Source organism: Pogona vitticeps, chromosome 3, assembly GCF_051106095.1.
Source record: "Pogona vitticeps strain Pit_001003342236 chromosome 3, PviZW2.1, whole genome shotgun sequence".
Lineage (NCBI taxonomy): Eukaryota > Metazoa > Chordata > Lepidosauria > Squamata > Agamidae > Pogona > Pogona vitticeps.
This window is the reverse complement of record NC_135785.1, coordinates 239,547,137-239,558,985: the sequence shown is the minus strand read 5'-3', so window position 1 is coordinate 239,558,985 and position 11,849 is coordinate 239,547,137. Positions and strand designations below refer to the sequence as shown.

General features: G+C 40.7%; 1 protein-coding gene across 4 annotated transcripts in view; it reads right to left on the bottom strand.

Annotated features, from left to right (window-relative positions):
* Positions 1–6,668: 6,668 nt before the first annotated feature.
* The window catches only part of SLC7A1 (solute carrier family 7 member 1), a 57,613-nt gene continuing 52,432 nt past the window's right edge, over positions 6,669–11,849 (bottom strand). For 3 of the 4 annotated variants that reach the window (XM_020788631.3, XM_020788630.3, XM_072993760.2), the window contains exon 12: positions 9,486–11,757. In XM_020788631.3, coding sequence (XP_020644290.2) covers positions 11,648–11,757 — 110 coding nt within the window. In that variant the 3' untranslated portion in view covers positions 9,486–11,647. Of the gene's footprint in view, positions 11,758–11,849 lie in introns of all 4 variants that reach the window. The other variant, XM_020788629.3, reaches the window with a different exon arrangement.

The window sequence follows — 11,849 nt, the reverse complement described above, 5'->3', positions numbered from 1 at the left end:
GGTTGGAATTCGGCCGAGGGGATGGAGCTCCCTCCTCCTGCTGTCTCATTGCAACATCAAGCTGGAAGTCCAGTTGCCACCACCGTCCTGACACATCGCTCTTTAAAGGCCTGCTGCTTTTTCACAAGATGTCATGAGGCTCATTTCCAAGAGAGAATTGTAAGACTGTGAAATTGTGGGAAATCAGTTACTGAAATATACTGGCCAGAATCTTATTGCATATCTCTCCACTGTGTTACATCAGCAGCGTAACTTTCAGTGGTTAATTCCCACAACTTCAGTCAGAGTAGGCATTTTTCTGAGCCATACAGCTAGTGTGCCATAAGAAATGCCTTCACTGGCTCCTTAAATTGCCTCAAATTAATAGGATTCTGTCCTTAAGACAAAGTGTATAAGCAGCAAGAGAAACAGCTGAAATGAAAAGAGACATCAATCAGTTGGTGACTTTATATAGATCAGTAGATATACAGTATGCACATGATTAACCTTCCATCTCAGAAGCAGTAGGAAAATATGTCAGCTAAGTATAAATCTCTGTTTATTGTTTTGTTTTAGCAGGCAAAGGTACTCAGCGATGTGGTGGTGGTGGGGAAGGAATTAAGAGTACTTTTTCCCCTAGCCACCGTCTAAAGCTCAAAAAAGATACTGATTAGATTACTGTTCCCAGGCTCCCTGTGCTAGCTAGGTGAGAGCTGTAGCCCAAAATATAACATAGCCTTTTCTAGCTCTGTTACCTTCCAACTAGTAACGGGGGCTCTTCAGGAAGCTTCTGCTCCATGAGTGTTGGCAGTGCCAAGAGAGAGGAGCAAAGTCTCACGCGGGTGTGAAATTTGCAATAGCTATCTTTCCTGTAAGGCCATTGTGTGCTCATTTCCATGCAGATTCAGAAATTCAGGAAGGATAAGCCAGTGTAGGGTAGGGGAAAGCCTTATGAACGACAATAGTTTACAACTCCTATTCCATAATAGACTGATAGGATGCTGCACAGTTCTCATCACATGCTATACTCCATAGGCCAAGGGAGGCAGTCCTTCCAGATTTTAGCCATGTTCTCAATCCGCCTGCCCTCCCACCATGAAATGCATAAATTTAACAAAAGGATTTCTCTTCTGATTTTACACATGTGCAGGAGACAATTGAGAGCAAGCTGTGTTGCTGCTTTTTTGCACTTCCTGTTCCTGCACAGCATAGGAACCCTCTCACCTTAGCTTTCCCCACAATGAGGTGTGCATGTCCACTCACCCCTCTCTACCTCTGGTATTGTCTTGTATTTGATTGATGTTAATACCAATTTGAAGATTTAAAAGCAGAGGTTGAACAACATGTGGCTGGTGAGCCACCTGCAAGCATACACATGCAGGGCATTTTTGCAGCCAAGACCACCAAGCTTTAAAATTTAAATTTAAATTTAAAAGGCCTACTTCAACTCCTGAAGGTCTGCAGGAATAGCAAGTTCTAACTCTGGGGACCTTAGTGAAACCTCTTTAAGGTCTCCCACAAACCCCCAAAATAAAGGAAAATAAAATACATTCCTGTCCGAATTCCTCTTTCCTTTTTATTAGGAAAAGTGGGAGCTCTTACGAGTGAACAAAATAGGCTCCCTTTGAGATTGTCCTCTTGTGCTCAGTGAGGTTGGATGCAACTTTTCTAATGGCCAATTAGTTGTGCTCTTTTCCCTTCCAGAGGAATATGATGATCACAATGTATGCTTTGGGTTGGAGCCAGATTTGGCTCCAAGATCCTACAGAGGATCTGTAGGGGAAATGTCAAGGAGTCAACCTTTTGCTCTGCGACCTACCTCTTTCTTCCCACCCTACTCAGCATGGATTCTTAGTCTCTCCAGCTGAGCAAACGTTTCCAGGGCGCAGTCTGTTGTAAGGGTAAAAGAGAATTACAAGGAACAGACTCACTAGCCCCTTTCAAGCAAAACTCTGTGAAGTGCCGCACTTGGATCTTACCCATTGGGCAAAAGAGTTGTCATTAATATCAAGAAAGCACTTGAAACCAAATGCAGAAGTGCAATTCACCAGCAGGTTTTCTCACTACCCATGCTTCAAAGAAGTAAGAAATGAGTAAATTATGTTTCCAGGTTCTGCGATAGCCAAACTCAATGGGTAAGATCCAAGTGTGGCACTTCAGAGAGTTCTGCTTGAACCAGAGAAAGCGGCTAGTGAGTCTGTTTGGGGTCCCAGAATTCCTCAAAATCCTTTCCAGCTGGTAAATTGTCTCCCGAGAACTTTTCTGCTGCCTTGGGCATTTCAGTCTCACAAGAGAAGAGAATAAAAAGCTTCCCTTTTGCTGCACTTGAATGACATCGCACATATCACAATGTCTGAGTCAGCATGTATTGGACAACAAAGATCTTCTGTGGATCTAATAGGAATAACCCAAATCAGGTATTTTTATTTATTTATTTTTAATCTCTGCACTGAATACATTTGTGTCCTGTGGACACACAGTGGATCCTTATGTAAAGTTTCCCCCTAACCTCTCATTCCCTGGCAGTAGGACTTTGTAGTATGACTTAATGGCCAACTTGGATTACAGGAAAAAAAATAAACCTTTGTATTATTTCAGTTATGGTGTACAGGTTTGTTGTATATATTCATGACAATAAAATCATGCTCCAGCATTAGTATCTTTGGCATGTCATGGTTCTCTGTGGTTCTGTATAGCTATAATCCAGCAGCAGGAGGGTGCAATTGGTTGTGTCTTTTTTTTTTTTAAAAAAAAGCACCTATAAATTAAACACATTACCCCTTATCTTTGTTTCTACAAATACTATGAATTTGGTGAAGCTTAATCCATTGAAAGGCAATGGGCTCAATAACTGTGTGTGCCTGGGTGGCTCTGGGCCTGTTGGCTGCACTTACTGTCACTCCCTCTTCTGGATGCACTACTGGTGCTTACTTGATTGTGTAACAATATTTACAGCACCTAATTTATATATAAGTGAAAGCTATCTGGGTCCATATGGTTTCTAGACGAATGGAGGCAAGAATCAGGAAGAGTAAATAACTCACATTTTAATGATATGCCACCAGTTCCATTCCTGGTGGTTTTTGTTTAGTTTTTTGCTTCCTTGCCAATTAGAAATACCCTACTTCTGTTGAGTGCCATCCAGCTTGTGAGTGAGGGTTCAACAAGAGTTCAAGCAAGACACAACATTTAGTTCATTTTGAAGAAGTTTCCCACAATCCCTTCTCTCTCTCTTTTTTCATTAAAAAGGTGGTGGCATTTTCTGTAGTTTAAACATTGAATTTTCTTGTTACGTGCATTCACACAAAATGAACTCTGGATTTATTATGCCAAGAACTTCCAGCATCATCACCAGAAGTGGACATTGCAGGTCCGCTTGCTTCTTTCTCTTCCCTGCTGCAAAATAACTTTTGCATGCTTTGTACTCTCCAGCATTCCATGTTTTGATGCGCCATGTTGTCCTCACTGGCTACTTCAAGTTTTGCAGCTAGAGGAATAGGGAACACTGTGATGTCATTGTAACCACAATTGTGAAGGATGAAAGGACTTCTAGTCCAGCAACATGGAGGGACAAATTCCCCCCTCACAAACACAGACACACACCCCTGGGTAATAGGAATTCACAGTTCGGTTCTTAAAGCCTCACATATGACTTAATTATGAAAGTTTCCATTAGACTAATGGTCAGAACATAACAGTATCATGAGAAGTTGTGAGACAGGACTGGTAAGACTGTACCACTAAAGGGAGAAAGAACCCCTCTGTGTTAGTAAGGGACAAGCATGTTCCCAGAAGGTAAATTCTGTTACGGAAGAGTAATTACAAGCATTGGTCCATTCAGGTGAACTAAACCAATTTTAAAGAAAACAATGAAGAAAAATGAAAGTAACATAATTTATTTAATTCCAAGAAACCATTTTAATGCCATGTCACATATTTACAGATCTCTAAAATAAAAAAAACTACACTGTGAGGGAAATGTATTTACAATATTGTTCAGCAGAAATATTTCTGTCAAGCAGAGGTTCTAGATATGTTTCACATTTTTTTAAAAAAACTAAGAAATAGGTTTTGTATTTTGGGAGAAACAAAAACCCAAGCAAACCAATATATATATAAACTCCACCCAAATGGGAAGGATAAAGTAACAGGAATCGCTGTCAACATCAACAATTGAGTAATAGTATCACAACAGTAAGAAAATTCTGAGGAAATCATTAGAAAAATAGAACAGTCAACGGAAAAGTATATACATTTTACTCAATAAAAATATGCACATATTCTTTCATGGCTTTTGGGTTAGTAAGAGATGTATTCCTGAAGAACCCCCACATGTTCCGATAGATTTCTAAAGTAATAACTCAAAATGGCACCAAGCCCATTCGTTATGCTCCTGAGACCAGACATACATTAAAAGGCACAACATAAACACAGGAAATCCTCCACTTAATTAGGTGCACATATTACAACCACTGCATCACTTGGGGAAGAAAAGCATGAGTGCTTGTAATTTGGATAAGAAAATTTCTCACTGTCCAGAAGTTTCATCACCTTGGCATAACTTTTCCCCACCTTGGGACACATGCCATAAGCATGGAAGAAGAATACCCTGAGGAAATACAGGTTTGGATCTTTGTAACAGCAACATTCGCCCCTCCTTTAGAGCTACAACATTCCAAAGACAATGTCAGGATCTACAAAGATATGAGAGCCAGGAAACAAGTGTTGAACCATTTTCGCAGTACAGAACACTGAGATGCATTTTTTAAACTGAAATAGGGGGCATGGTAGGAAGCTTTCGGTTCATTTAAATTAAAGATTCCCTTTGCCAGATAGATGATGTCACCCGGCTCTGTAGAATAGTTTCACGCCAACAGGATTTTCCCCATTATCTATTAGTTCTCAAAATGGCAACTTTACTGAAGTTCTGGTAATGTGCAAATTAATTTATCTAAATTTACAATGCATTCCTATGCATTTGGACTGAGTTGTATAGCCCAGTGTCTTCAATGGGGCTTACTCCTGAGTCAGGATTCCAACCTCGACTGCTTAGAAAAATAACAGAATGTTACAACATTCTTTTCCTACTAGGGAACACCCTATACAGCATCAACATTTATCTGTACAGTTGTTGAAAACCATATGCACAAAATCTTTCTAAGGTGTTTATACTCAAGATATAATGCCTCTATAAAAGGAGCTTTTGGTGAATGTAGGAAAAGTCCACAAGACAGTTTAGGAATTCCCTTCTTCACAGCTGTAAGAGGAGTATCTCATGACGTAACCCAGCCCACATAATTTTCAATAGAGGTGAAAACATAGCAATTAGCAAGTTCAACATAACGGGGTTTGCACCGCATTGAATACATAGGTATGCTGTTGATCCAACCAGGCAGCACACGGACATAGCAACAGGCTTCCATTTACTGGGAACAAGAAAGCCGGAATATGAAAATAGTGCCCGTAGACGTTGTTCCTCCACCAAACACCTTCTGGAACTGTGTTCACAAAATTATATCAGAATACCAGCAACAGTGATGCATAGCCACTTCTTTGACAAGAAGCTAGGGTGTAAGGTTACCCTCCCTCACCCACACCACCTCCCAGTAAGTGACCGGGCATGAAGGCCAATTATTTTAACAGAGCTATTTGCTCAGGTATTTGGACTGGGCTTCACAGCATACATCTGCTCGGTCTCCAGTAAATCTCCAGAAGGACTGAAGTGGGAGTATAATCTTATCAAAGTGCATGAAAATGCAGTGACTATGACTTCACACTGATTTCCTAAACTTTTGGAAAGTGTCATTTACACACATTTATGAATGTTCTAAAAACTTTGGAACCCAACCTAATATTAACCATTTACAAACAACCAAAAACTCTATTGCTGGTGTCGCCATACGTCCACCAGTATACTGAATGAATTAAGGAATACTTTTTTTAAGCACTTATCAGTAAGTTCAGATTTGGCTAAAAGGAGGGAATTAAAGTGGTATGAAATTTCCCTGTAAACTTATCCTCAGCAAACTACTGGGGCTGAAAGTACATCCATGTCCACATAAAGGAAGCAACCCAACCTGGGATCCTTCACACTTCAGACTACAACTCCCATTTCAGCATGATGAATGATCAGGGATTATGGGAACTGTAGTCTTAAGCATCCAGAAAGCATCAAGCTATCAACTCCTATGTTAAGGAGTATAACATTCGGTTACAACAAGGAAACATGAAAGAATTAAATTGCATGAATTGCTAGTCTCAGTCAGAGCAGACTCATTGAATTCATGGGAGTTGCGTAAAGCAGTGGTTCCCAACCTTGGGCCTCCAGATGTTCTTGTACTACAACTCCCAGAAGCCTTCACCAGCACCTCTGCTGGCCAGGATTTCTGGGAGTTGAAGTCCAAGAACATCTGGAGGCCCAAGGTTGGGGACCACTGGCATAAAGGATGATTCCTCTTCAGCACTAATTCAATGTTCTAAGTGACACTAGCAATCGAATTTAGGATAGATGCCTGCAAAATATTTATATAGAAAAAGAACATTTTCCCCAGAAGAGTTTACATTACAATCGCAAGTAAGAATATTACAACATTGTCATATATTATTTTTTATCAGAATATTTTGGTTCCAACTCTCTTTTTTTTGGTAAGAATTAGTGCAGCATTTGAAACTGAACTAGGAAGCAACAATTTTGAAATCTGTTACAGGGTTTATGCAACTTTGGGGATTACAAGAAGGCAATGACTAATGGTGTGCTTTAGTCCAACGAGAAATTGAAAACACAGAAGTAACAACATTTGCATATTAAAAGTACAATCTTTTTGGACCAAATTTATGGTGCAAAAAATTACCAAGTTAAAAATAAAACAGTATCTTAGTTCAAGATGTCGTAACTTGAAGTGGTACAAATGACATACACATGAATGCTATTGGCTTCAATAAAAGTAAACTCATATGCAATTGGTTGTGGGTTATTTCACTCAAACATCTCAAAACTAGACCTTTTGCTATAACCAGAATTCATTCTAAATCTTGACCAGAACCACCTCAAAAGTCAATTAGCAAGATTTACTCTTGTGGGTTTGGTTAAATAAAAACTATCAGCATTATTGCATTCTGCAGTGAACACCTCCCCTTGTTAGATAAGAAATTAAAATAGCAGGTAAAGCATTCCTTGCCCGCATTTTCAGTTCATTTCACTCCCTCCCACCCACTCTCTCATAGATATATACTCCAGTAAGAGTTTAGACAACAAAAAAAGAAAACAAACCATAAAACCTAAAAGCAAAGCAGAGAAAGGTCCTGAAGGAACAGCCGACTTCTGTAGAAACCACTGTTTCAGAGAGCATACACGAGAGGAACCCTATTCAGTCTCTTTCTTCAGTTACTAAAAAGAAGGCATTACTTCAGATCATGGCCTTACATACAGCTGAGTGTCCCAGCAGCTATACAAAACAATATTCTCATAAAAACATACAGCAAGTTATTCACCTATTTACAGAGACACCTATTTACCAAGTTAAAAATAAAATATAGCCTGTCCTTTGCCACAATAAACTTACAGCAGCAACATCCCAGTTCCCATTAAGAAACTCAAGCTTCGCCTGTATATCTAGACCCATATCTACAGTCTTACTTTTAGGGTTCTCAAGGAGAGGCACAGGGGCTACTGCTGCTTGCTGGTTGGTGCAAGACTACTTTGGAGGAGGAGGAAGAGCCCGTTAGTCCTCTCCACCTCAAATGATTGCCAGCTGATGATTGTTCAGGAAAACAGCAGCACAGAGATATAGCGAGGAAAGATATTCAACAACAGGGATATCCCAGGGTCTTTTGCCAGACACTCCCTCTCTTCTCAGCTTTTAGAACATTTGTGCAGGCAGAGGGTAAGTCACCCTTACTCAAGGACCAGTATTTGTGCACATCCGGTGTATCTGACTCTACACTGAACTGAAGAAGGCTGGCTTAATGTGTTCTCGAAGGCTTTCATGGCCAGGATCCAATGCTTGTTGTGGGTTCTTCAGGATGTTTGGCCATGTTCTGGACACAGAACACAGCCAAATGGCCCGAAAAACCCACAACAACCAAGGCTGGCTTAATCAGAGCACCTTTTTCAGAAGGAAACTTGCGAACAACCATTCCCAGGGCTACCATACACAGTACAAAATCCCCACCTGCAGTCACTTTCATGGAGCAATTTGCATGAATTCCACACCTGAAGGAAAAAACAGGAGGCTTCTCAGAGTATTTGTGCATACATACACTCATGCAAGAAGCAAATTTGCTGACATATCAGACCAAACATTATGCTCTCAGCGTCTGAGACCAGAATCTGCTTTATTTATGCAATTGCATAAAAGCAGTTGTGTAAACATCTCTTTCCCCCCTACCTGCACCATCAGATTTTCCTTCGCATGCTGGATTCTCACATTTGCTGCAAAAACAGGTACACTCCTAGGCACACAGCTGATTGCCCAAAAGGGAAGACTTACTGCATGACTGCCCTTCCGTGTGTGGTCTCAAGACATAAAACTAAATTCTAAGATAGTGAACCACATTGCATTTCACAACTACAACCACACCAGTGTAACAAATCTATGAGCATTTGCCTGGAAGTCAGCCCGACTGAATTTAATGAGATTTGCTTCTGAGTAGATGCATACAGGACTACAGTGTAAACTGGAACTCTGAAACGTTTTATAGCACAGAATTGTCATCACTGCCTTTTTGGGAACAGGCCCCCAGAGCTGAGAATCTTGGCACCTGCTTCACCTCTTCTCCAGCTGCCTTCCCTGACCATGTGCAACATGCAGGAGCAAACAGGAGAGAGAAAATGCTTGAAATGCCATGCTGTGCAGGCCTTTGAAGGAATGATGAACCCCTTGATTTGGAATGGAGACGTAATCGACATCCATCCACCCATCCATCAGCAGCCTAGAAACAGCAGTTGCTGTGATGCCTACCATTTCCTCTTCATGTGGGAATACAATTTAAGAAATTAATCTACACAATTATAAAAGCACGAGTAGAGAATGGAAATAGACACAGGTCTAATTGTTTTATTTATTTAAAATATTTTTATCCTCCCTTTCTTCTAAAAAGGATCCACGGTGGCTTGGAAATCATGCACATTTCTTCAGGAAAGCGATCTCTGTGTAGGAATTCTGCCATGTGTGGGGCAGCCCGCCTTGAGGTGAAGTAGGGCCCAGAGCTAGAGAACCAGCTCCACGGATTCCGTGTGCCTTAATTAAATGAGACAAGATAACACGGAGTATTGTGCCACCCTGGAAGATTAATAGGCTTCATGACAAGCTTTCATGAACTACAGTCCACTTCATAAGATGAAGCAGGTGGAGTCAATGAAAGTTCATGCCAAGTAAAACTTGATAGTCTTCAAAATGTCACAGGACTCTTTGCTATTTTTGCTGCGACCCACTTGCAAATTAGATGAGAAAGCTCTGAAATGACTTTTGATAAAATGGCAAAAATGATGTATAAATGGAGTTTAAGGGGAGCCATGAGGAACTTCTGGCCACCCAGGTGTCTTAGACCACCACCCCCATAACCCATGGTGGCTAAACCTTTTTGGAATTAAAGCACTTAAAACACCCTGATTGGTCCATTATCCTTGCCTCACTGAGAGCTAGCTGGTGCTCAGAACAAGTGGGCTACTGTTTGATCCAGTCTTCCCCTTGCCATTTTTCCCATTCACACACCTGCCTTTGTGAGATGGGTTGTGCTTTAAGTTAATTACAGGACACACTGGATTTGCCCTCCAGTAATAATCTGCTCCAACTACTTAGGCAGGAACCTTTCCCCCCTCTAAATTACATCACACAAATCAGGAATAACCCTTTTTAAAAAACAACAAAAAAAGATTTCCCTTTCATCCAAGTGCCACTCTTATCCACACAATTTGCCCCAAATACATAAAGCAGCTAGACATAAATACCAAATAAAAATAATATTAATAATTAATAAATTCATGTCCTCAACAAGACTGACAATGCAGAAGAAAAATATTAACAACAATAAACTACAATATTTACCAGAAGGCTTTAGATATATATATATATATAGTTTTCTTTCTAACTTGTTCTCTCTCTAAAGTATGAATTTGATGTTAGTTTTTTCTTTCCTTCGGAATCCTCATTTTGATAACAACATGGCTCTCTATCTGCGAATAGTCGGCTAACAGATGGCATTAAAATCACAACTAGCTACCTCAGCAGCCGTTGCTGCTTAAGAGGACTCACTTCAAACTTAGTACGTGCATGTACCAGAAACGTCTGCACAAAGGAACAAAATCCTATTTGGAGTTCAGCACAGCTAAGCTGGACTCTCAAGCATGTACTAAACAAGAACACCACTTGACTGACAGCAGAAAACTGCTTCACAAATCTATCAGCAGGAACTCATTCATGGTGCCTGGTGAATTCACATGCACTCACGCCTGGCTATTGATGTTAACTCCTTGAAACTGAAGCATTCCACCGAAGGTTTGCTTCACAGACCACGCACCTGTCTCAAATCCTCTCACTGTACATAAATTAAAGGTAGTTCCTTATCCGCAGAGAAAAGCCAAATTCCATACTGCCTTCCCTTCAAATTATGTGCTTCAAATAAATTATTTTTAAAACATAGCTATGACAAACAGCATTCAGTTGGGCTCTGCAAGTCAGGATACAAAGCCCATTCTACAACAGATTTACTGGACAATTGTACACAATTGCTTTCTCTCAGCTTCAAGGAATTTCCCTGATATATCTCACAAGGTTATCGTGAAAATGAGCAACGTAAGGATTGGAAAGCACTTACTCTGGCCAGAATTACCCCACAGGGTGGAATGCAACATCCCAAACATGCAATTGACAAGAGTTGTTCTTGATTTTGCAGAAGTGATACACATACCTTGACTAATAGGAGATGAATAAAGGACATTGTTTTCTACACAGAATTATACCATAAGCTAGAAACTTTTCTTATAACCACAAGCTCTGCTATGGGTCTAAACAAGCATTTGTCAGACAGGAGCAAGATATTCAGTCTGCAAGCCACTAACTACCTTACAGGAGATCACTGCAATATTGCATTTCAAAGCACAGGAGTTACCTGCACAAAATACATCAAGTACAAAGGTTAAATAAGATCCCCCGATCCCTCCTTTAAAATCACATCAAGTCTTGGAAGGGCAATACATTTTATAGCACAGGGGATGGTTTATGTTTTGACTTGTTTCTAACACAACAACACCTTGGCTTGCGTGGTGCATTACAGGTGGTTCTGCAGGCAAACAATGCAGTTTGCTCTATACTAATGTATATTTTTAAATACAGCAGCCAGAGAGTTAAATGGCAGGTCCTCTGAAAGGCTTGGTCTCATAGCAGCACTGGAAGTCAACTGGCATGCAGAAAAGCACTTTCCTTTCCAAAGTAACTTATGAGAAGTGTGGGTGGGGATGGAGTGAGCTGCCGGTAACAGTATGGTCAGGAGTATGCCAGAGGCCTGGCTGTTTCCTTACAGTTGCCCCACAATTGCATAAGCAAGCTGCAAGAGGCAGTGGTGGGCATGGAAGCCCACCTGATGTTCTATGGGATAAAATACTTGAGGGTCCCAAACAGGAAAGCATCCTTCTCTGCAGCAGAAACTCAGCTGTCCTTTAGCACAACCATCATTTGCAACTGTCCATATTGTTGTCTGGACTTCTTTCTGTATCTGTTGGTGCTGTGTAAGAGGCCTCCACACTATTCCATACGCCGTAGGCAAAATAAATAATCATACCTGGAGGAACAGAGGAAAAGTAGCAGGATTACAGTGTATCAAGTTATCTGACAGCACACAGAGCACAGCATCTACCTTGGGAACAGGCATCA